The 24,121-nt window shown below is 49.2% G+C and overlaps 1 protein-coding gene and 1 non-coding gene across 4 annotated transcripts in view; both read right to left on the minus strand.

Moving 5' to 3' along the window:
• The window catches only part of myh11a (myosin, heavy chain 11a, smooth muscle), a 55,293-nt gene that overhangs the window by 19,887 nt on the left and 11,285 nt on the right, over nt 1–24,121 (minus strand). For all 3 annotated transcript variants that reach the window (XM_058402644.1, XM_058402643.1, XM_058402641.1), the window contains 31 exons: nt 23,394–23,486; nt 23,230–23,293; nt 22,845–22,943; nt 22,193–22,336; nt 21,974–22,069; nt 21,732–21,850; nt 21,483–21,635; nt 20,981–21,154; nt 20,240–20,413; nt 19,945–20,059; nt 17,812–18,005; nt 17,176–17,297; nt 16,933–17,002; nt 16,406–16,566; nt 16,205–16,313; nt 15,862–15,993; nt 15,519–15,725; nt 15,220–15,357; nt 14,962–15,085; nt 14,715–14,886; nt 14,252–14,464; nt 13,917–14,061; nt 13,555–13,761; nt 13,201–13,305; nt 12,925–13,077; nt 12,429–12,677; nt 12,134–12,346; nt 11,796–12,008; nt 11,505–11,666; nt 11,158–11,286; nt 10,852–10,940 (listed from right to left, as the gene is read on the minus strand). In XM_058402644.1, coding sequence (XP_058258627.1) covers nt 10,852–10,940; nt 11,158–11,286; nt 11,505–11,666; nt 11,796–12,008; nt 12,134–12,346; nt 12,429–12,677; nt 12,925–13,077; nt 13,201–13,305; nt 13,555–13,761; nt 13,917–14,061; nt 14,252–14,464; nt 14,715–14,886; nt 14,962–15,085; nt 15,220–15,357; nt 15,519–15,725; nt 15,862–15,993; nt 16,205–16,313; nt 16,406–16,566; nt 16,933–17,002; nt 17,176–17,297; nt 17,812–18,005; nt 19,945–20,059; nt 20,240–20,413; nt 20,981–21,154; nt 21,483–21,635; nt 21,732–21,850; nt 21,974–22,069; nt 22,193–22,336; nt 22,845–22,943; nt 23,230–23,293; nt 23,394–23,486 — 4,538 coding nt within the window. The remainder of the gene's footprint in view (nt 1–10,851; nt 10,941–11,157; nt 11,287–11,504; nt 11,667–11,795; nt 12,009–12,133; nt 12,347–12,428; nt 12,678–12,924; nt 13,078–13,200; nt 13,306–13,554; nt 13,762–13,916; nt 14,062–14,251; nt 14,465–14,714; nt 14,887–14,961; nt 15,086–15,219; nt 15,358–15,518; nt 15,726–15,861; nt 15,994–16,204; nt 16,314–16,405; nt 16,567–16,932; nt 17,003–17,175; nt 17,298–17,811; nt 18,006–19,944; nt 20,060–20,239; nt 20,414–20,980; nt 21,155–21,482; nt 21,636–21,731; nt 21,851–21,973; nt 22,070–22,192; nt 22,337–22,844; nt 22,944–23,229; nt 23,294–23,393; nt 23,487–24,121) is intronic.
• LOC131362318 (U6 spliceosomal RNA) lies at nt 18,896–18,998 on the minus strand. Its single transcript, XR_009206162.1, has one exon. It is a non-coding gene; the product is annotated as a U6 spliceosomal RNA (small nuclear RNA).

Genomic DNA, 24,121 nt, shown 5'->3' on the forward strand with positions numbered 1-24,121 from the left:
TGGCTAGGGTTAGTGTGTACATGTGTTAGGCTAGGTTTAGGTGGTGTGGCTAGCTAGGCAGGCCAGGCTGTGTGGCCAGGCTAGGCTAGGCCAGGCCAGGTTGTATATAGGCTAGCTGTGCTAGTTGTCAGGTTAGGCTGTGTGGCCAGGCCAGTGGATGTATAGGCTATAGCTGTGCCAGGTTGTGTGCTAGTGTGGCCAGGCCAGGTTAGGCTAAGTTGTAGGGCTAGCTAGGCTGTGTGGCTAGGCCACAGCCAGGCTGTGTGCCAGCCAGGCTTAGGCCAGGCAGGCAGGGCCAGTTAGTTAGGCTAGGCCTAGGTTCTAGGCCAGGTTAGGTTAGTATATAATAGGTTAGGTACAGTGGATGGGTTAGGCTATGCTGTGTGTTAGGCTAGGCCAGGCTAGGCTGTAGGCTAGGTGTGTAAGCAGCTAGGCTTGTGTGGATGTAGGCTAGGCTGATGTGTTGTGTGGGTTACTGCCAGGTGGTGTTAGCTAGGGTTAGGCTTGTGGCTAATAGGTGTTGTAGTCAGGTGTGTAGGCTAGGGGCTAGGTTAGGTTGTGTGGATGGGCCAGGTTGATGTGCTGTGTGGTTGATGGGTTGTGTGGCTGTGGGTTAGGTTGCGACGTAGGCCAGGTATTGTACAGTGGTTAGGTTGTACAGGTGCTGTAGGTGATGTAGTCAGGTTGTGTCAGTGACGTGTTCAGGTGTCAGGTTAGGCTGTCAGGCTAGGCCAGGTGTCAGGTGCCAGGTGTTGTGTGGGCTGTAGGGCTAGGTTAAATAGTCAGGTTAGGGGCCAGGTTGTGTACTGTGTTGTGTGGATGTGGCCAGGTTGATGTGTTGTGTGGCCATGTGTTGTGGATGTTTAGGGATGTGTGTGGCCAGGTTAGGTTGTAGCCATGTGGTTAGGTTGTGTGGTTAGGCCAGGATGTGGCCAGGGTGATGTGGTTGTGCCAGGATGTGGTTGTGTGGATTGTGGCCAGGGCTGTGGCTAGGTTAGGCCAGTGATTGTCAGGGCTGGCCAGGCTCAGGGCTGTGTGGCCAGGCTAGGGGCCAGGCCAGTGTGTGATGTGGCTAGATGGGCCAGGCTAGGCAGGCCAGGGTTAGGCTAGGCTCAGGTTAGTGGATGTGCTAGGTCAGCTAGGATGTGGGCCAGATGGCTAGGCTAGGCTAGGTTAGCATAGGCTAGGGTTAGGCTAGGGTAAATAGGGTTAGGATGGTTAGATGTGGGCTTATGGATGTGGGTTAGGCTGTTAGGGTTAGGCTAGGCTAGGCTAGGTTAGCTGTGGGCTTAGGCTAGGCTAGGCTAGGCTAGGTGTGTGGTTATTAGGGTTAGGCTAGGCCAGGATCTAGGATGCTGTGTAGGTTACAGGCTAGATGTAATGGGCCAGGTGCTAGTGTCAGGTCTAGGAATGGGTCAGGATGGTCAGGTTAGGTGGTCAGTGATTGCAATAGGTGTCAGGTTTGTGTGTCAGGTGACGTGTCAGGTGGTCAGGTGGCCAGGTTAGGCCAGGTGTCAGGTCAGGTTAGGTCAGGTTGTGTGTGGCTTGGCCAGTGGATGTAAGGGCTGCAGGTGGCTCAGGCCAGGTTGTCAGTGATTAGTGGCCAGGCCAGGTATTGTCAGGCCAGGTTGTAAAATAGGTTAGGGGCCAGGTGTGGTCATAGGCTAGGCCAGGGTTGTAGGCCAGGCTCAGGCCAGGCCAGGTGTCGGGGTTAGGTCAGGCTGTGAGCCAGGCCAGGTATAGGTTGTAGCTCTGTGTAGGTTGTGGCTGTGGTAACAGGCTAGGTTAGGCCAGGCTAGGCCAGGGGTTAGGTTAGGCTTAGGCCAGGTGCTAGGCTAGCCAGGCTAGGTTAGCTCAGTGGGTTAGGCTAGATGCCAGGCCAGGCCAGTTATGTAGCTAGTGCCAGGCCAGGTTTAGGTAATAGTGTCACAGTAGCTAGGCCAGGCCAGGCTAGGCTCAGGCTTAGGTTAGGCTAGGTGGTTAGGCTAGGCTGGGGCTAGGTGCTAGGGCCAAATAGGTAGGCTAGGCCAGCTCGCTAGGTTAGGCTGTGTAGGTTAGGTTATGTGGATTCTGCCAGGCTAGGTTAGGCTAGGGCCAGGCTAGCCAGCTAGGCTAGGCTAGGTTAGGCTAGGGTTGTTAGGGCTAGGTACAGGCTAGGCTAGGCTAGGCTAGTGGTTAGGTAGGCTGTGCTTAGGTTAGGCTAGGCTAGGTTAGCCAGGTTAGCAGGCTAGGTTGTAGGCTGTAAATGTGTCAGGCTAGGCTAGGTTAGGTTGTGTCAGGTGTCAGGTTGTGTGATGTGATGGCCAGGCTAGGCCAGGGTTGTGTGTGTCAATAGGTTAGGTTGTGGGCTAGGTTAGGTTAGCTGTGTGTCAGGTTATAATAGGTGTCAGGCCAGTGGCCAAGGTTAGGCCAGGTTGTGTGGTTAGGCTGTGTGTCAGTTGTGTGGCTAGGCCAGGTTAGGCCAGGTTGTGTAGTTAGTGGGGCTGTGTAGGCTGTATTGTGTGGCCAGGTTAGGCTGTGGCCAGGCCAGGCTAGTGTGTAGCTCAGGGTTAGGCTAGGCCAGGAGCTGAAATTAGGCCAGGCTAGGCTGTGTAAGGTAGGCTGTGCTGTGTGCCAGTGGCCAGGCTAGGCCAGGCTAGGCTAGGGTTAGGGCTAGGCTGTGTGGCTAGGGCTAGGTTAGGCCAGGCCAGGTTAGGTGGCTAGGCTAGGTTAAGTGTGGCTAGGGCTGTGTGTAGCTAGTGTGTGGCTAGGCTGTGGCTAGGCTAGGTTGTGTGGCTAGGTTAGGCTAGGCTAGGCTAGAGGCTGTGGCTAGGCTAGGCTGTAATTAGGTTAGGCTAGGCTAGTTAGGCTAGGTTAGTGTTAGGCTAGGTATAGGTGTTAGGCTAGGCTAGGTTAGGTTAGGCTAGGTGGTTAGGCTAGGCTAGTGTTAGGGCTAGGCTAGGTTAGGCTGTGTATAGGTTAGGCTAGGCTAGGCTAGTTAGGCTAGGTTAGGCTAGGAATAGGCTAGGCTAGGTTGTATTAGGTTATAGGTTAGGCTAGGTTAGGGTTAGGTGGTTAGGCTAGGTTAGGCTACTAGGTTAGGCTAGGTTAGGCTTGTGGCCAGGTGTGTGCCAGGTTAGGTGTGTTAGGCCAGGTTAGGCTGTGTGTCAGGTCAGGTTAGGCTGTAGGTGTAGGTTAGGTTGTGGCTAGGTTGTGTGGCCAGGTTGTGTGCCAGGCCAGGCTGTGGTTGTAGGCTCAGGTTAGGTATTAGGCTGGGCCAGGTTAGGTGGGGTTAGGGGCCAGGCCAGGCCAGGGGCTGTGGTGTTGTGGGCTAGGCTAGGCCAGGTTGTGGCTGTGGGCTAGGCTTGTGTGGCTGTGGCTGTAGGTTAGGCTAGGCTAGGCCAGGCTAGGCTGTGGCTAGGCTATTAGCTAGGCTAGGCCAGGGCTAGGCTGCTGTGGGCCAGGGGCCAGGCTGTGGCTAGGCTAGCTGTGGATGTAGGCTAGGTATTAGCTGTGGCTAGGCTAGGCTGGTTGTGTGGCTAGGCTAGGCTAGGTTAGGCTAGGTTAGGTGGATAGGTTAGGCTAGGGCTAGGCTAGGTTGTGTGGCTAGGCTGTAGGCTAGGGCTAGGCTGTGTTAGGCTAGGTTAGGCTAGGCTGTGGGCTAGGTTAGGCTAGGCTAGGCTAGGTTAGTGTGGCTGTGGCTGTGGGTTAGGCTAGGGCTAGGCTAGGGCTAGGTTAGGCTAGGCTAGGTTAGGCTAGGCTAGGCTAGGCTAGGCTAGGTCAGGTTAGTGTATTAGGTGTGCCAGGTTAGTGTTAGGCCAGGTTGTGGCCAGGTTAGGTGGCTAGTAGGCTGTAGGTTAGTGGGCCAGGCTAGGCTGGGTTGTGTGGCCAGGTTGTGTAAAGCCAGGCTGTGTGGCCAGGTTGTGTGCTGCCAGGTGGCCAGGCCAGGTTAGGTTAGGTGTCGTGTGTTGTGTCAGGCTGTGTTGTGTGTGGCCAGGTTGTCAGGTCAGGCCAGGCTGTGTAGGCCAGGCCAGGTCAGGCCAGGCCAGGTGGTCAGGTGGAGCCAGGCCAGGTTAGGCCAGGCTGTGTGCCAGGCCAGGCCAGGCCAGTGGCTAGGTGGCCAGGCCAGGCTCTAGGCCAGGCTAGGCCAGGTAGGCTGTGTGGGCCAGGCCAGGCTGTAGGCTGTGTGGCCAGGCCAGGGCTAGGCCAGGCTAGGTGGCTAGGCTGTGGCTTAGGCTAGGCTGTAGGCCAGGCTAGGGCTAGGTGTGCCAGGGCCAGGCTAGGCTAGTGTGCCAGGGCTAGGCCAGGCTAGGTTGTGTGGCTAGGCTAGGGTTAGGCTAGGTTGTATTAGCTAGGCTAGGCTGTGCTAGGCCAGGCTAGGCTGTGGCTAGGCTGTGTTAGGCTAGGCTAGGCTAGGCTAGGCTAGGCTAGGCTAGGGCTAGGGCTAGGTTAGGTGGCTAGGCTAGGCTGTGTGGCTAGGCTGTGGCTGGTTAGGCTTAGGCTAGGCTCAGGCTAGGATGTGGTTAGGCTAGGCTAGGTTAGGCTGTGGCTAGGCTAGGTTGTGCTAGCTAGTGTAGGTTGTAGGCTAGGCCAGGTGGATTAGGCCAGGGGCCAGGCCAGGTTGTGTAAGTTGTGTTAGTAGGCCAGGCCAGGTTGGGTTGTGTACAGGTTAGGTGTGTTGTGTGTTGTGTGTTAGTGTTAGGCCAGGTGGGGCCAGGCCAGGCAGGCTAGGTTAGGCCAGTTAGGTTGTTAGGTTAGGTTAGGTTAGGTGGATGTCAGGCCAGGTGGCCAGGTTGTGTTGGTGGCCAGGCCAGGCCAGGTTGTGGCTAGGCCAGGTGGTGTGCCAGGTTAGGCCAGGGGTTAGGCCAGGTGTAGGCTACAGGTGGCCAGGCTAGTGGTCAGGTAGGCCAGGCTGGGCCAGGTTGTGTGGCCAGGGCCAGGCTGTGGTTAGGCTGTGGGCCAGGGGCTAGGCTAGGCCAGGCTGTAGGTCAGTGTGGATGTGTTGTGTGCCAGGTAGGCTCAGGCTGTGTTAGGCTAGGCTAGGCTAGGTTAGGCTAGGTTAGGCTAGGCCAGGCCAGGCTAGGCTAGGTGGCCAGGTTAGGCTAGGTGTGTGTGCTAGGTGGCTAGGTGTAGGTTAGGCTAGGTGGCTAGGCTAGTATTAGCTAGGTTAGCTGTGTGGCTAGGTTAGGCTGTGGGCTAGGCTAGGCTAGGCTAGGCTAGGCTAGGCTAGTTGTGTGTCAGGCTAGGCTAGGCTAGGCTAGGCTGTGGCTAGGCTAGGTTAGGCTAGGTTAGGCTGTGGTTAGGCTAGGCTAGGCTGTGTGGTTAGGCTAGGCTAGGTTGTAGGCTAGGTTAGGCTAGGTGGCCAGGTGGCTGTATTTAGGCTAGGTGTAGGCTAGGTTGTGTGGTTAGGTCAGGTTGTAGGTTGTGTGGGTTAGGTTAGGCCAGGTTAGGTTAGGTGGCCAGGTTGTGTTGTGTGCTGCCAGGCTAGGCTGTGTTAGGCTATATTAGGGGTTAGGCCAGGGTTAGGTTGTAGGCCAGGGTTAGGCTAGGTGTGCCAGGGTTGTGTAGGTGGCTAGCCAGGCTAGGCCAGGGCTAGCTGTGTGGTTGTGTGGCCAGGTGTGTTGTGTGATGTATTGTGTGATGTGTTGTGTGGATGTTAGGCTAGTGGGCTGTGTTAGGCTAGGCTAGGCTGTGGGCTAGAGGTTAGGTTAGGCTGTGTACTAGGTTGGCTAGGTTAGGCTAGGCTGTGGCTAGGCTAGGCTGTGTAGGCTAGGTTAGGTTAGGCTAGGTTGTGTTAGGTTAGGCTAGGCTAGGCTAGGTGGTGTGGCTAGGCTTAGGTTAGGTGTTAGGCTAGGTTAGGCTAGGCTAGGCTAGGCTAGGTTAGGCTGTGATGTATTAGGTTAGTGGCTGTGTTAGGTGTAGTGTGTGTGTTAGGCTAGTTGTGGTTGTGTTAGGCTGTGTATAGGCTGTGCTGTACTAGGTAGGCTAGCTGTGGGCTAGTAAATAGGCTAGGTGTTGTGTGTGGCTAGGTGTTAGGGGTGGCTAGGCTAGGCTGTGTTAGGCTGTGTTAGGCTAGGTTGTGTTAGCTAGGCCAGGCTAGGTTAGGTTGTGTGGCCAGGCCAGGTGGTGGCCAGGTTGTGTGCTGTGTGGCCAGGCTAGGTTAGGGTTGTGTGTCAGGATAGTGTGTCAGGGCCAGGTTAGGCTAGCCAGGTTAGGCCAGGTGTGTGGGCCAGGTGGCCAGGCCAGGTGTCAGGCTAGGCCAGGTTAGGTGTGGATGTGGCCAGGTTGTGTGCCAGGTTGTGTGTAGGTGTGGGCCAGGGGTTGTGTGTCAGGCCAGGCCAGGCTGTGGTCAGGCCAGGCCAGGTGGCTCAGGCTTGTGTGGCCAGGCCAGGTGTGTGCCAGGCTGTGTGTTAGGTTAGGCTAGGTAGTTAGGCTAGGCTAGGCTAGGCTGTGTGGCTAGGCCAGGTGTGGGCTAGGCTGTGGTTAGGTGGCCAGGTTAGGCTAGGCTAGGCTAGGCTAGGTGGTGGCTAGGCTAGGCTAGGTTAGCTAGGTTGTTAGGCTAGGTTAGGTGTGCTAGGTTAGGGTTAGGGCTAGGCTAGGTGGTTAGGCTAGGTTAGGCTAGGTTAGGCTAGGCTAGGTTAGGCTAGGCTGTGTAGGTTAGGCTAGGTTAGGCTAGGTTAATAGGCTAGGTTATTAGGTTGTGTGGCTAGGTTAGGTTAGGCTAGTCAGTACTAGGCTAGGTGTGTTGTTAGGCTAGTACTAGGCTAGCTAGGCTAGGTTAGGCTAGGTTAGGCTAGGTTAGGCTAGGCTAGGCTAGTTAGGCTAGTGTAGGTTAGGCTAGGCTAGGTTGTGTGTGTGTTGTACAGGCTAGGTTGTGGATGTGTGGCCAGTTGTTAGGCTAGGCTGTGGCTAGGTTGTGTGTGCCAGGCCAGGTTGTGTGTCAGGTTGTAGGCCAGGTGTACAGCTGTGTGGCCAGGCTGTGTGTGGCCAGGTGGTGTACAGGCCAGGCTAGGCCAGGCCAGGGTTGTGTGCTGTGTTGTGTGGCCAGGCTGTGTTGTGTGCCAGGCCAGGTGGCCAGGTTGTGTAGGCCAGGCTGTGTGTGTGGCCAGGCTAGGCTAGGCCAGGCTAGGCCAGGCCAGGTGGCCAGGCTGTGTAGGCCAGGCTCAGGGGCCAGGCTGTGGCTAGGTTAGGTGTGTGGCCAGCTAGGCTGTGTGCCAGGCCAGGCTGTGCTGTGGCTAGGCTAGGCTGTTGTGTGCCAGGCTAGGCTAGGCTAGGATGTGGCCAGGCTAGGCTAGGCTAGGCTAGGCTAGGTTAGTGTGCTGTGGCTAGGCTAGGTTAGGTTAGGCTGTTAGGCTAGGCTAGGTTAGCTAGGATGTGTGATTGTACTGTGTGGATGTGTTAGGCTAGGCTAGGCTGTGTGGCTAGGTTAGGTTAGGCTAGGCTAGGCTAGGTTAGGCTAGGCTAGGTGTTAGTGTGTAGGCTAGGCTAGTTAGGCTAGGCTAGGTTAGGCTAGGCTAGGTTAGGTTAGGCTAGGTTAGGCTAGGATGTGATGTGCTAGGTGTGTGTCAGGTGTAGGTTGTGTGCTAGGTGTAGGCTAGGCTGTTAGTGTGTTGTAGGCCAGGTGTTGTGTGTCAGGTGTTGTAAGCCAGGTGGTCAGGTTGTGTGATGTGTGATGTGTGGCCAGGTGTCAGGTGTTAGGTGCCAGGTTGTGTGCCAGGCCAGGTTGTGTGGCCAGGCCAGGCCAGGCCAGGTGGCCAGGCCAGGGCCAGGCCAGGCCAGGTTGTGTGGCCAGGTTAGGCTGGGCCAGGTTGTGTGGCCAGGCTAGTGTGGCCAGGCCAGGCCAGGTTGTGTATTAGGGGCCAGGTGGCTAGGCCAGGCTGTGTGGCTAGGCTTAGGTGTAGGTGGCTAGGTTGTGTGGTTGTGGCTAGGCCAGGTTAGGGGGCTAGGCTGTGTGGGTTAGGCTAGGCTAGGCTAGGGCTAGGCTAGGCTGTGTGGCCAGGATGTGTGTGGCTAGGCTAGGTTAGGCTAGGCTAGGGCTAGGCTAGGCTAGGTTGTAGGCTAGTGGCTAGGCTAGGTTAGGCTAGGTTAGGCTAGGCTAGGTTAGGTGTTAGGGCTAGGTTAGGTTAGGCTAGGTTGTGGGTTAGGTTAGGTTAGGTTAGGCTAGGTTAGGATAGTTAGGCTAGGCTAGGTTGTGTGTTAGGTTAGGCTAGGTTAGGTTGTATTAGGCTAGGTTAGGCTAGTGTGGCTAGGTTAGGTGGTTAGGCCAGGCTAGGTTAGGTAGGTAGGGTGTAGGTGTCAGGCTAGGTTCAGGTTAGGTTGTGTGGCTAGGTTAGGCTAGGCTAGGTTAGGCTAGGTGCCAGGTTGTGTGTCAGGCTAGTGCCAGGCCAGGTGGCCAGGTTAGTGGCCAGGTGTGGGTTAGGCTAGGTTAGGTTAGGTGTGTCAGTGTTGTTAGGTGGTTAGGCCAGGGTTAGGCCAGGCCAGGTTAGGCCAGGCTAGGTGGCTAGGTGGCCAGGGTTAGGCTAGGTGGCCAGGGTTAGGCCAGGCTAGGTGGCTAGGCCAGGCTGTGTGTGGTTAGGTGTGTTAGGCTAGGTTGTGTGGCCAGGCCAGGGTTAGGCTAGGCTAGGCTAGGTGGCTAGGTTAGTGGTTGTGTGTGTCAGGTTAGGCTAGGTTGTGTGTAGTGTTAGGCTAGGCCAGGTGTGTTGTGTAGGCTGTGTGGCCAGGTTGTAGGCTAGGTTGTGTGGTTGTGTAGCTGTGGCTAGGCTAGGCTGTGTGCTGTGGTTAGTTAGGCTAGGTGGCCAGGCTAGGCTAGGTTGTGGGCTAGGCTAGGCTAGGTTAGTGGCCAGGTTAGGTGGTTAGGCTGTGTTAGTGGATGCTAGGTTGTGTTAGGCTAGGCTGTGTCAGGCTGTGTCAGCCAAGTGGCTAGGTTGTGTGGATGTGGCCAGTGATGTGCCAGTGTGTACAGGTTGTGTGTCAGGTGTGCAGGATGTACAGTGGTTGTGTCAGTGACCAGGTGGCTGTGTGTTGTGTACAGGCTTGTGTGGATTGGGCCAGGTCAGGTCAGGCTGTGTCAGGCTGTGTGGCCAGGTGTCAGGCCAGGTTGTCAGGTCAGGATGTGTGTGTCAGGCTGTGTGTCAGGTCAGTGACAAGTGGGTGTGATGTGCCAGGTGGCCAGGGCCAGTGTGTCAGGCCAGGCCAGGCTCAGGTGGCCAGGCCAGGTCAGGTCAGGCCAGGTTGTGTGGCCAGGTGGATGTACAGGTGGCCAGGCTGTGGGCCAGGCTGTGTGTGGCCAGGTGGGCTAGGGCCAGGCCAGTGTGTGTACACCAGGTGGCCAGTGGATGTGTGGGCCAGGCTAGGGCTAGGCTAGGCTAGGTGGTTAGGTTAGGCTAGGCTAGGCCAGGCTAGGCTAGGCTAGGCTAGGCTAGGTTAGGTGGTTAGGCTAGGCTGTACAGGCTAGGTTAGGTGTGTGATGTGTTGTGTGGCTGTAGGCTGTGTGATGTGTAGGCTGTGTTAGGCTAGGCTAGGCTAGGCTAGTGTAGGGCTAGGCTAGGCTAGGCTAGGCTAGGCTAGTGTAGGCTAGGCTAGGCTAGGTTAGGCCAGGCTAGGCTAGTGGGTTAGGTTAGGCTAGGGGCTAGGTTAGGTGGCTAGGCTAGGTTAGGCTAGGCTAGGCTAGGCTAGGCTAGGCTAGGCTTAGGTGTGTGGCTAGGTTGTGTGGCTAGGTTAGGTGTGGCTTGTGGCCAGGCTGTGTTATAGGCCAGTTGTGTGCTGTAAGTCAGGCCAGGTTAGGTGTGTGGCCAGGTTGTGTGTCAGGTTAGGTTAGGTCAGGCTAGGTTGTCAGGCTGTGGGTTAGGTTAGGCCAGGTTAGGCCAGTGTGTGTGGCTAGGGCTGTGTGTCAGGCCAGGTTAGGCCAGGTTGTGTGGCTAGGTTAGGTGGGCCAGGCCAGGTTAGGCACAGCTAGGTGGGCCAGGTTAGGCTAGGCCAGGTGGGTTGTGTGGATGTGGCTAGGTATTAGGGCTGTGTTAGGCCAGGCTAGGGTTAGGCCAGGTTAGGCTAGGTTTGTGTGGATTGTGTGGATGTGTGCCAGGCTAGGCTAGGTGGCCAGGTTGTGTGCTAGGCCAGGCTAGCTAGGCCAGGCTAGGCTAGGGTTAGGCTGTGGGTTAGGCTAGGCCAGGCCAGGGATGTGCCAGGCTAGGCTAGGGTGGCCAGGCTAGGCCAGGCTGTGGGCTGTATTAGGCTAGGCTAGGTTAGCTAGGCTAGTGGGCTAGGCTGTAGGCTAGGCTAGGTAGGTGGCTGTGTGGGCTAGTTGTGTGCTAGGCTAGGCTAGGCTAGGCTGTGTTAGGCTAGGTTAGGCTAGTGTGTTGTTAGGCTAGGTTGTGTGGCTAGGTTAGGTTGTGTGCTGTGTTGTGTGCTGTGTTGTGTGTTGTGTGCTGTGTTGTGTGTTGTGTTGTGTGCTGTGTTGTGTGCTGTGTTGTGTGCTGTGTTGTGTGCTGTGTTGTGTGTTGTGTTGTGTTGTGTGCTGTGTTGTGTGTTGTGTTGTGTGCTGTGTTGTGTGCTGTGTTGTGTGCTGTGTTGTGTGTTGTGTGCTGTGTTGTGTGCTGTGTTGTGTGTTGTGTTGTGTGTTGTGTTGTGTGTTGTGTGTTGTGTTGTGTGTTGTGTTGTGTGATGTGTTGTGTGTTGTGTTGTGTGTTGTGTTGTGTGTTGTGTGCTGTGTTGTGTGCTGTGTTGTGTGTTGTGTTGTGTGTTGTGTTGTGTGTTGTGTGTTGTGTGTTGTGTTGTGTTGTATGCTGTATGTTGTATGTTGTAAATGTTATTTTCAGTTTCAGGTTGTTTTTTTCAGGGAGAAGAATTGTATTGATCAGTTTTAGTGAGACTCACTTTCCAGATGTGTTGCTGGCGAGTTCATCAGCGAGTTCATCACGCTCAGCTTCAGCCTGCTTCTTTGCTCGTTCTGCAGCAGCCATGTCCTGAAAACACACACACACACACAGTATGTTACACACTGTTGTGTTATTTTCACAAAAACAAACACATATGAATAAATACATCCAGTTAACACCACAAAAAACACTGAGTAAAGAACAGTTTCACAATCTACACACTGCTGGACTCAGGTTCTCTGTGTAGTATTGTGTAGTGTGTATATGATGTGTGTAGCAGTGTGTAGTATTGTGTAGTGTGCACCTCCTGAAGCTGCATGAGCTCTGCCTCCAGGTTCTTGGCCTTCTTTTCGCTCTCTTTAGCGGTGGCCAGAACTTCCTCTCGGGCAGCGCGGGTATCGTCCAGCTCCCGCTGAAAGTCCTTCATCTGAGCCTGAAACATTCAAGCACACAGTGTTATACATCTGTCTCTCTCTCTCTCTGTATGTCTCTGTTTCTCTCTCTCTGTTTCTCTCTCTCTGTCTCTCTCTGACTCTCTCTCTGTCTGTCTCTGCCTCTCATTCTCTGTCTTTCTGTCTGTCTCTCTCTCTGTCTGTCTCACTCTCTGTCTCTCTCTCTCTGTCTCTCTCTTTGTCTCTGTCCTTCTCTCACCTGTAGTTTGCGCAGTTGTTTGATGGCCTCATCTCTGTTCTTATTGGCTGTCTCTATCTGTCCCTCCAGGTCTTTTAAGTCTCCCTCCATCTTCTTCTTGGACGCGGCCATGGCGGTTCTTTGCTTTCTCTCGTCCTCCAGCTCTGTCTCCAGCTCGCGCACCTGCAGCGGTCACACATTCGGTCATAACCTTCAGAACTTATTTCTATACACATTCATTATTTTCAGTGGTCAGTAAGGTTATTAATACACAGTGAAAAGAAATGATATAAAAGTAGGTTTGTGTTGGACCTGTTTTATCAGCTGTTTCCTCTTCTCCTCTCCCTGCTCATCTCGTCCCTGCAGGTCTCGCTCAAACTGTGCTTTAAGGGCTTGCATGTTCACTTCCAGGCGTAATTTAGCATCCTCAGCAGCCTGCAGCTCGTCCTCCAGCTCCTCCAGCTGCGTCTTCATCTCCTCCACCTGCTGCTCCAAACCACGTTTTGACTTCTCCAGCTCATGGACCTGAGAAACCACAAACCATGACTTTCACACTACATGCAGTAAATGCAAACCCTGAGGAAGGTGTCGATGACTATAGTTGGTTAATTTCCCTGGTGGTAACAAAGTGTTACTACAGTGATACACACGTTCTTGCCCACGTCATCCTTGGAGCTGATCAGGTCCTCCATCTCGGCCCGTAGGGCTTTGTTGGCTCTCTCAAATTCCTCGCGTGCATCCTGTGCCTCCTCCAGTGCCCTCGCCAGGGACAACGCCTTTGTCTCCTTCTCTCGCGCCTCTGCCTCTGCCCGGTCCCTCTCATCTGCATATTTACATGACACACTCTTCTCCTCTGCAAGCATCTGAACACATCAAACAATCCCAGTGTGTTAGCGTCAAACATACACACACACACACACACACACCAACAGACAGACAGCAGACCTGGTCAAATTTTTTCTGCTTCTTTTCCAGGTTGGAGACCAGCTGTCTCTGATTGTCCAGGTCCATCAGAATGTCCTCCAGCTCCTGCTGCAATCTGTTCTTGGTCTTCTCCAGTTTCTCGTAAGCAGCAGACTTCTCCTCCAGCTGGGAGTTTGATGCTTCTAGGTCTTTCTGCAGACGTTTCTTACCTTCCTCCAGCAGCTCCACATTTCCTGACACCTCATCCAGCTTCTTCTTAAAGTCTGACAACTGGAACACAGAACACAAGAGACAATGTAAGATACATCTGAGTTCTCTTTCTCATCTCAATGATCATATCCCTCCATCCTTCTGTTCACTTCACCGCCATGTTTTGTTTCCCTGCTGTCCGCTGTGCTAGGCCTTGCTTCATGGGTTTCTGTGCTAAACGTCTTTATTCTGCTTTTTGTCTGGTGTAAGAGTGTGATGTGTGACACTCCAGGATGATACAGTATGATGGTACAGGTGATGATCTGACCTGGATGTTCAGGGTGGTGACATGTCTCTCGACATTCCTCTTGGCCTCAGTTTCTTCATCCAGCTGCTCCTGTAGGCTGTTCCTGTCATCCTCCATCTGACGCAGTTTAGTGGAGAACTGCAGTTTCTGACGCGTCTCTTCAGCCAGCAGCTCCTACATACACAACAAAACAAACAAACAGAAAAAGAACCATAGAATCTGAATGATCTTAAAAGGGAGCCTCATCTCTATGCCAGGGATGGTTGTGATGATAGGAATGTGTGTGTGTGTGTTTACCTGTGTGTCCTGGAGCTGAGAGCTCAGACCTGCTATGTCCTTATTTAATTTAATGTTCTTCCCTTCAGCTTCATTTAGCAGGTTGGTGACACTCTCCAGCTCCACCTGCAAACACACACCTTCTTATAACAGGAACCTCACACTGTAACAGAGCATTTCTCCACCTGAGAAAGGATGATATTTTCTACATACACTGTGTGTTTGGGAAGAGATAAAGAGTTTTAAAAGTTGCTTTAGGAATTGTCCTCAGTAGTATGATAATAGACTGCAGTTTGGGAATCCTGGCCTGGTTCATGTGTTTATAATAAACAGGTCATGAGGATGTGATGGTGCCGGAGTGTGTATGTGACTCACGGTGATTTTTGACACTCTGTCTCCAAGCTCTGCTTTCTGTTTCTCACTGTCATTGAAGCGGGACTGCAGATCTGCTAACTGTCCCTCCACTTTCTTCCTCTTGTGCTCCACGTCCTGCTTGGCCTGAGAGAGTGAGCGGATCTCCACAGTTAGCTCCGACGTCTCCTTCTCCAAAGCCTGTTTTGCCTTCTCCAAGTTAGTCTTCACCTACACAACGCAAAAACAACACAAGCAGGACATCACAGTACAGAAGCAGCTGTGAGAACTGAGCTGATACAGTTACGGAGGTGACGCTTAAGGTGGCCAAAGGGTCTCATGTACGGGGAAGTGTTATACACAGGGGTGAAAAGCAGGTCTCATACCCTCTTAGCCTGTTCCAGCTGTTCTGTAAGCTCTTCCACAGCCTGTGTGTGTTTCTGTCTCATCTCCTGCACCTGAGCCTCATGGTTTCGGCTCTCCTCCTCTATCGCCTTCTTCAGCAGGGTCACTTCCTGTTCACGCTTTGCCCTGTAGGAAGTACAGTACTGTTAGGTGTGACTAATACCTGCTCTATACTTATATCCAACTGGCCAAATAACCCCAGTTCAGCCCCAGTGCATTCTGGGTAAGTCATGTGCTGATGCACCTCCAGTTTAGAATCAGTTTCTTATTACAGAACAATAATATAACAGTGAAGAGCTGATGCTGCTGCACTAGCCTGAGCTCCTGCTGCGTGGCTGTGGTGTCCAGCGTGTCCTCCAGCTCAGACTTCAGAGCCTCCAGCTCCTCCCCCAGGTCTCTCTTGGTTTTCTCTGCTTTGTTTCGGGAAGCTCGTTCAGAGTCCAGGTCCTCCTGCAGGTCTGAGATGATGCCCTCCAGCTCACGGATCTTCTTCAGTGCATTGTTCTTCTGTGCTGTCTCATCCTCCAGCCTGCAGACACACAGGATGATTTTAGAATTAGGTTTCCTTTCCTCACCACAGTTACTCTAATGACCACAAATCTATCTTATTTATTAAAAAACAACATTTGGGCTTTTTAAAACTAAGAATAAAGTATGTGGTGAGCCGTATAGGGAACAGGGAATAGGGAATAGTGTACAGGGAGTAGGGAAGAGGGAATAGTGTACAGGGAGTAGGGTAAAGAGAGAAGGGAATAGGGAGTAGGGTGTGAGTGTGTCACCGTGCTAGTGCAGCCTGTAGCTCCTCCTCCTTCTTAGCGAGCTGAGCCTTTAACTCAGCGATCTGTGCCTGCAAGTCTGCAATCTGTTCCTGCAAGTCATTTGACTCCGCCTCCAGCTTCCTCTTCAGCTTGTCGAGCTCTTGACGTGTCTTTTCTTCTTTCTTCAAACGCACTGCCGGTCAACAGAGAACACCACAAATCAGCATTAGCAATATATATTAGCAGTAGTAGTAGTAATTCTGCACACCTTCCAGTTCTGAGATCATGGACTCATGCTTGTTCTTGAGTTTGGTCAGGTTTTTAGATTTCTCCTCTTCTTCGGCCAGATTAGCACTGAAATCAGCGACACGCTCCTCTAATAGCTTCCTCTCCTACACACACACACACACACACACGCACAGAAAAGTAAGTGAAAATGTCTACATATACAGCCATACAGATGGTGGTCACTGGGGCTGAATCCAGGCAGAACAGGATTTGTACAGGACACAGATGTAAAACCCACCTTCAGAAGTTTGTTGTTCTGGTCCTCCATCACCAGCAGGTCATCCTCCAGTTTCTTGATCTTTCCTTCACAAGTGACCTTCTCCAGCTGCAGCTTTTGCCGTGCATCCTCCTCCTCCTCTAGGTGTTCTTCCAGCTCCTGAAAACAGCACCATCATCATCATCTCCCATATGGACTACCATACACTCCTCCCATTCATCATCATCATCTTAACATCTTCCCATTGTCACCATGAGCTCTGACACAGAACACACACACACACACAACCCTGAGAAGTTCACTATATCAGTGTAACGCACCTGGATCTGCTGCTGCATCTTCTTCCTGTCAACCTGCAGGGTGGCACTCCGTTCCTCCTCCTCCTCCAGCCGTGCTTCCATTTCATGAAGGATCTCCTCCAGCTCCTGCTTCTTAGCGGCTAAACGCACTCTCATCTCCTCTGCCTCAGCATAAAGCTCGGTCTCAGCTTGGAGCTGCTCCTGCAGAGCGTTCCTCTCCTCCAACATCTAAATAGAACATCAGTGTTACAAAGAAGATATTACAGAAACAGTTAAATGGGTTAAACTGTGTTAAAACTCGGCCCATTCTGAACACAACTGGTGTCTCTGAATATCTGATCTGTAGCTGTGTTCAACTCCTCACCTGTGTGTGTTTCAGGGTGATGTCTTTCAGCTCTGTCTCATACTTCTGTGCTGAATCTTTGGCTTTCTGAAGCTCCTCCTCTTTGATACTTAGCTCCTCCTCTTGACGTGTTACCTGGAGTAGAGGCTTCACCTGTAACAAGGAAACCCTTACACTGTTAGCTGATCTGCTGATCCTGCATCACTTCTACATACAGACTTATTACTAAACACGTGTTTAGACAGTCAATCTTAAACATTCCAGTTTAGAGTTTGACGTGAAATGTGTAAATGTGCCGAAAATGTAAATAGTATTTGAACAGTGAAATTGGTTCAGGTTTAACAAACACACACTAGTGTCTGACCTTAGTGAAGAGTCTCCACCACTGCCAGTTCCTGAGCTTCAGATAAGCAGCACAGTTCCTCTGGATCACTCGCATTGCTGTGAGCTGCTGCTGACGCTTAGCAAATGCCCTACACACACACACACACACACACACACAGTCAGTCTAACTCAAACCTGTGTTCTACACACTCTGACCGTATGCACTGGGCGTGGTCTTTACTTTCTGGCGAGGAAGCCACGGGCCTGAGCCTGGAAGGCGATAATAATGACAGTGATCTTGAGGTCGCGCTCCTCCTCCAGCTGAGCCAGAACCCCGGTCCTGAAAAAAATCTTACTCTGCCCAATCCGGTAAAGGTTAGGGTCCAAGTCCAGGTGCTTAATCTACAACAAGAAGAAGAGGGGGCTTAAAGTGGGACAATAAGCACTGCTGCTAATTCATTATATAATCACACTGTACAGCTTGTTCCATTGATGTTACTAATACACGGTCACTCTACAGGTAATAAAGCTGATACAATCATATTTATATTTTATACTTTTTTATTATTTTACTGAATATGTTTATTTTATTACTCTTATTTTTTATTCTCCTTTTTGCTGCAGCTGTAATGTGTAAATTTCCCTGTGGGATAATAAAGGGATCTATCTATCTATCTATCTATCTATCTATCTATCTATCTATCTATCTATCTATATTTATTCAGTAGTCTGATCTTACACATGTAGGTGAGGGTGACAGAAACTCACCATCAGTACACAGGCCTGTTTTCCATCCATGAAGCCCTTTGGAATAGCATTGGCTGCCAAGATCTCATACCTGAACATCACAATAAAATCAAATCATCATAATAACACTGAGCTCAGGAAGCTCATAATTATAATATCTGTCAATAATTCATTAATTCATTAGTTATTTATACAATTCTCACATACATCTGATTAATAAACATTAATATTAATAAAGTTACATGTGCGTGTGTGTGTGTGTACCTCTGTCTGAACTCCTGGAAGACGATGCGGTTGGGGAAGCCCTGTCTGCAGATCCTGATTCCCTCCAACACACCGTTACACCTGAGCTGCTCCAGAACCAGGTGAGCATCAAGCTTACCCGCCTGGGCATCACACACACACACACACACCAACAGATCAGCACAATAGAACTAACAGTATAATAACATATCTCAGACGGATTAATTGCAGATATCTGCACACACTTTTCTGCCATCTAACTTTTATAACCTTCATATTAAATTTTTAACATTTTTCTACACATTTTTAAACGTATTTGTATCTATGTAAATCCTGTTTTTCTGTAGAGAGGTAAAAAGCAGTTCACTGCATGCTGCACATACTGATTATGCACTGAATCTGCACTGTTCTGATACTGATTCCATACTGAACCCATATCCATTTGGCCCTGATTCCAAATCAGTCCCATATTAATCCTGAAATCATACTAAACTGATGCTTTCAAGTCAGAAATAATGATTCCTGATTCCTTACAGATTCCATCATGATCCAATCATGACCCCGCCCCCAAATGATAGTTAGTTAGAAGAGTGTGTTAGTTGAAAGAGTGTGAGATGGTCATTCTGGGGGTGTTGCATGCAGTGGGAGAAAACACACCCTTTTCTCGTGGTTAGGGATGATGCAGCGGACGAAGTTGGGCTGTGTGTTGTGGAGTGTGGTCATCAGTTTAGCCAGAGACTCTTTGTAGAGCTGACCAACGGTACGGAACATTCCTTTCTTTGTCTTAGAGGAACTCGGCATGGAGCTGTCCGACATCTTTGCAATTGTCTCCAATCCTACCACACGGTCCACTAGAGATGGAAGAGATAGAAGGAGAGAAGAGATGATAAAACAGTGGTTATGTGGGTTGATACAGTTACTGATGCCTGCTGTTCAACTGCTCACTGACTGACTGCAAGTCTGTTGAAATGTGTTGACCTTTATACTGTGGTCTGTGTCCATATAGTAAGACAGAAAATTTCAATTTGAGCCCAACACAAATATAAATAAAAATAGAGATTGGTAAATATATATACAGTAATCCCCCTCTATAACGCGGTTCATATATCGTGGTCCCGGGATATCACAGACTTTTATTTGGAACATATTTTTTTGCGGATTTTCCATAAAAAAAAAAAAAACTTAAAATTGTTTTTATGTTGAAATAAGGTAATTTATTAATAAAAAATATAATAATTCATTACAAAATATAAACATTAATTGAAAATGAAGTAAAATGTTAATAAGAACATGTAGCTTGTTTAGGAAAGCGCGGTGCGGGGATGCTGAAAATCTCAATACAGTACAGCTGGAGGAATGAGTCCGGCCAATCGGAATGCCCCATTCATTTAATCACGGTTGTGATTGTGAAAGGGAAGCAGAATTCTCCAGCAGCCCAGTTCTTCGTTATTATCATGTTAACTCATTAATTAAATAATTAACACCAAGAATTATTTTATCGCGCATTAACGCAGTTTTTATTATTTTGTAAATTATTTTAAAAGTCTGTTGCTCAGCGGCTCTGAATACACATACAGACAAACCACGGGTGACGGGAGGGGCGGGAGTTAACTCATGACAATCATGCGATTAATCGCGATTAAAAATTTTAATCGTTGCCCAGCCCTAATATATATATATATATATATATATATATATATTAAGGGCCTTACCCAAGGGCCCAGCAGTGGCAGATTGGTTCTCCTGGGGGTTGGAACTCACAATTTTGTGTGTCATCCTTGCGCAGGGGCCATGCTAATCTTCTCTGTATCGTTCCAATTTTAGTATATGTGCTGCCGTAGCATGTGGAACTCACAACCTTCTGATCAGAAGTCCAACACCTCAACCAGTGAGCTACCACATCCCACTTCCCTCTTTAAAGACCCCCTCAATCCCATCATTTTACCCCAATGAGTGGTGGTTAGTTAATGTCCTCAGCACCCCAATAACCTCAGCTCTGAGTGTTGACATAGAGCCAAGAGTTGAGTTCAGATGATTGAGTGGATTCACAACAATCTTTGCTAGTAGTAGTAGGAAGAGTGGAAGAGAAACATTCCACTGTAGTCTGTTGGTTCTCCTGTGCTGCCTGTATGTGACTCCATGCCCTGATGCCCAGTGTACAGAGTTTAAGACAAAGGACACAGTTTGCCTTGTAGTCATTTCCAGGCACTGGCTTAAACCACCAAAAGAACTCATCATTCTCAAACCATTTACATTAAACTTGCATTTATCCAATTTAAACTACCCACGCAGCTGGTCAGCTAGCTGTGGTTTGACCTGTACTCTGATACCTTAATTCTTTCTGATGATGCATTAACTAGTGCCGAAAAAAAAACGGATTCGATCTGCCCATCGATCGTAACTTGATTTAAATTTTTGCGGTAATGTGTCCAAAAATATTTAAGACATATGGAATCTGAATTTATGACAACTTAATACATTTTAAAGCCTTTAATTAGAAAAACTTTATTTAAGACATTTAAAGAGTTTTTGTTCCCCCTGGCCACCCTGTTACCGAGCTGGGGAGTAATCCAGATAGGAAAGCAAATAAAATCAGTTCTCTCCATGTATAAACCTTGTGCTGCAAAATTAATAACCTGCATTTTGGGAGCTGGTGTAATTAGCCACTGCTAATAGTTACATTTAAAGTCACAGCGAAACTGCTAACTGCACCAAACTAAAGAATTTTGTCTGTACTTGTTGTCCTTTTATGGTCACACTATGGAGATGTAAAAGTACAGCTTCACTCACCGTCCTTCCACAGATCCTGCACAAATGTACTGGATGAGTTCTGGAGCAGTGAAGTAACGTTATCGTTCAGTGGGTCCATGTTCTTCGTCAGCCATGCTACAGCATTATAGTCCACCTATGTCACACACACAGACACACACACACACACACACACACAAACACACACACAAACACACACACACAAACACACAGTAGATGTAAAACTATACACAGTGTATTGTGGGCTTCTAATATGCACATAAAGAAAAGAGCCATAAGATGTGTATCCTGAGCTGGTTCCAGCCTGGTCACCTACCCGGCCAGCATAGTGCAGCACAGAGAACTCGGTTTTGTCCTTTAGCTGTTTGGGTTTGGCAAATTTCAGATGATTAGCATGTTGGTTTGTGAGCTTCTCTACAAACGACACGTCTGTGGCTTTAGGGAACCAACACTCCTCATCCAGCAGGGCCAAGATACCCGGGGGGTTTGTCTGTTCACACACACACACACACACACACACACACACACACACACACACAATGAAACACTGAAACACTATGGATTACCAAATGAGATGAGTATAAGCTTCTTGTTGTGATGCTGCTTAGAGATCACGGAGCTAAATGATGCTCTATAACTCCTCCAGCAGCCTCACTAACTTCTGCTCATTAGTCCTGAAATGTTTAGTTAGCTAATTAGTTGTTTTTCACCAGTATGGGAGTGCAGCACCAATCTCAAACTGTTCTGATGTACTTTCACTGATTTTCTGTCAATAGCTGCTGCTCTTGCTAAGAAACTGGTGATATTACAAGCAATAATATCTAATGCTGGCTAATGCTGTATGTCCAATTGATTCAAATCAGGGTGTTTTTTTTAAGAATAGACATTGTCACAAAGCAGCTTTACAGGACTTTACGCTCCACTCCAGCACACTCTAGATGAACCGCTTCCTTTTTCGTCTTAAACCCTGCTCTTCATGAGCTTATAGGCATCGTCCATATAATGTCTTTGGTGTGCACACAGTCCCGCCCCCATGAAGACATCAATACACACTGACCGGCCTCTCGATGAGCTCAATGCAGGGCTGCAGGTCGAGACCGAAGTCAATGAAGTTCCACTCGATGCCCTCGCGCTGATACTCCTCCTGCTCCAGGATGAACATGGTGTGGTTGAAGAGCTGCTGCAGCTTCTCGTTAGTGTAATTAATACACAGCTGCTCAAATGAGTTGTCCTGGAGAGCAATTATCATCAGTGTTAGTGTTAATCTCACCACAGTGTGGTTAAAATGCATATATATATATATATATCAAAACATTAGGAAATAGGCTTCTGAGGATGTGCTAGAGTCTTGTTCAGTAAAACAAGTACAGCCTTCTGGTCTTTATTTTGGACACATGCTCCTCTATTTTTCTGGACAGGAGATAATTTCATGATGCAGTTCTCCATGACAGATAATTTAGTCCAGTTTGATACTATAAACTGTGATCATCATGTGAATTTCAGTGAAATTAGCACATCGTCAGTAAAAGTGACTGTCATTCGGCTAAAATCCTTCACACCTCAAAGATCTCGAAGCCGGCGATGTCCAGGATGCCGAGGAAAGATGCTCCTTGACGTTTGGTTTTATCCAGAGCTTTGTTAACACGAGCAAGAATCCACCGGAACAGACGCTCATACGTTGCCTTTGCTAAAGCCTCTACTGCAAAATCAGCCTACACACAGACACACACACAAACACACACAGGATGTGTTTAATTGTATTTGTTCTGTAATCTTCAGACCAGAACGACCCGGGGTGGTGGTGTTACCTGCTCTTTGGTCTGGGCTTTCTGCACCACCTCTCGGCCCACTTTAATGCGTGGAGTCAGGATGGCACGAGTGAAATCGGTCACATTGATGCCGGACAGGTGACAGACCTTCTGTGCAGCTGTGGGACAGACATTATTTTCACTCTTTTTGAATTTCTTGTCATTTGATTCTCATTTTCAGCTTCTGTATTCATTTTAAAACTCTCATGAAGTTACAGAAGCGAGGTGGTGTGAGCTCTGACCGGTGTTGTCGGGCATGGTGGCCTGCTCCTGGTTCCTCTCTTTTTTAAACTCGATGTTGCCAAGCTGCAGCACTGTGGACACCACCTTCAGGATTCCTGATGAGTAAACACATCACACCCACATCACACCCAGCTTTGAGAAAGTGTTTTATCTCTTTATGTCTTTAGATTACTGTAACTCCTCATTCAATCCTCTCTGGAAACCTGTCTGTTTGTTACCTATCCTCTCCTCGTCAGTGAAGCCCATGATGTTCATTGCCTCCATCGTTTCTTCGTACATTTCGTCGTCCTGATTCCCCGGGATCTGGACGTGTCCGGCTACCAGGAAGCGGTAATTATTGAAGTTCTCTAGAAGGAGTTCCTCTGGGGGAAGATGGGAAGGATGCTGTGTAGTCTGGACTGCTCAGGCTACACAGCATCACTGTACATCATATCATGACTGCCAGGAAGATGATGAACATGCACACACACCTACTCTTCATTCTGGACACACCCACATTATATTCACAAATCCATAATCTGAACTAAGAATGCAGATTAATAGCTGAAGATGAAGCACAGCAGGATGAAGCAACTGTATACTGTATTGCTGGAAAATGCCTTGGTCTTGATCTGCTCTGAGAGCTGGACTACCAGAACACTCCATCCTACCACCCCCAAACACCCCCAAATACCCCCCACCACACACACACAGACACTACCACCACCGTTACCACTAATGCCAGTGGCTCTTTGTTGGTGAATCCTGCACTGTGGCCTTTTGGTGTTTAGACTCATTTTTATTACCCAACAATCTGACTGGAGTAAGATCATGAAGACTTCAGCAGTCTGGATAAGAGCTTTGTAATAATGTAATAACGTATGCTGGTACCACGCAGTTTTTCCTTGGCTCCTGCCACCATGTAGTAGAAGATGTGGAAAGCTCTCTCAGTTTTCGCCTGTCGGATACAGCGAGACTTTTCCAGCAGATCTGAGAGTTGTGGTCAAGAAACAGGGTTTTTTAATTCTGGTCTTTAGAAATGTTTTCTAATACTGTGTTCCTAGTTATGGGTTTAGAGTTTGAAGATTTATAAATTAGTTATTAGCGTTATGTTTTAAGGTTAAAGATTATATTTATGTTAATAGTGTGAGTTAGTTGTACAGTTTAGATGAACAATTTAGTAGTGTTACTTATTTGGTTGTTTAGTGTTTTAAGGTTGGAGACAACACATTGTGTGTGTGTGTGTGTGTGTGTGTGTGTGTGTGTGTAAGGATACAGGTTTCGATATTTGCCCCGACGATGTAGCCTGTGACATCAAAGTTAATCCTGATGAATTTACCCTGTGGGAAAAGCAGAGGAATGACAGGAAGTTGAATGATGTCATGGAGTTTTACTCCCTGTCTGCTGAAGGAAGTGAACACTGTTAAGGCAGAAACTCACGAATCGTGACGAATTGTCATTCTTAATGGTCTTGGCATTACCGAACGCCTCCAGAATAGGATTGGCCTGAAGAAGCTGCTTCTCCAACTCCCCCTACAGGCAGGATAGAGAACACCAAGGCAAAAAACCATGTTGTCGTCATCATCATCATCATCATCATCACTCACACTAATATGTTTAGATTTATTCATATATGCAGCACGGCATATTAACTGCAGGAATTTCCTGTTAGTCTGACCACTCTGTAAACTTTCACAATCAGACGGAGAATCTGACAGAATGCTGACCTGAACATTCAAGATGCTTTTCCTCAGATCTCATTAGACTTTAACTCACTAATTAGCCCAAGACATTGCCAGAAAAAGCAGCTTTACAGGAGTTATAAATTCAGGACATAAATGTCCAGTTTATAAAGTCTACCCTATAATGAGCGAAAGCCCCTAACAGTTAGCAGTAAACTAATCTGCATTTTTGCTAGTTAAGGTCTCAGTAAACTGCTAGAAGTCTCTAAACTAAGTCACTGTAGATAAAATGTGTTTTTGTTTCACACAAAACCTAATTATCAAACCAGTGTGATTTATAGCAATGACTCTTTACCTTGCTCCTGCTCAACACACTGAGTAAGTGCACACTTGAAAGGGGAAGTGGACAAGGGAGACATGAAACAGAAATCAGGTGCAGGTGATTTCACTGCACTGAAGCGTACGAGAGACTCACCCTGACATCAG

The sequence above is a fragment of the Hemibagrus wyckioides genome, linkage group LG11 (assembly GCF_019097595.1).
Source record: "Hemibagrus wyckioides isolate EC202008001 linkage group LG11, SWU_Hwy_1.0, whole genome shotgun sequence".
Taxonomy (NCBI): domain Eukaryota; kingdom Metazoa; phylum Chordata; class Actinopteri; order Siluriformes; family Bagridae; genus Hemibagrus; species Hemibagrus wyckioides.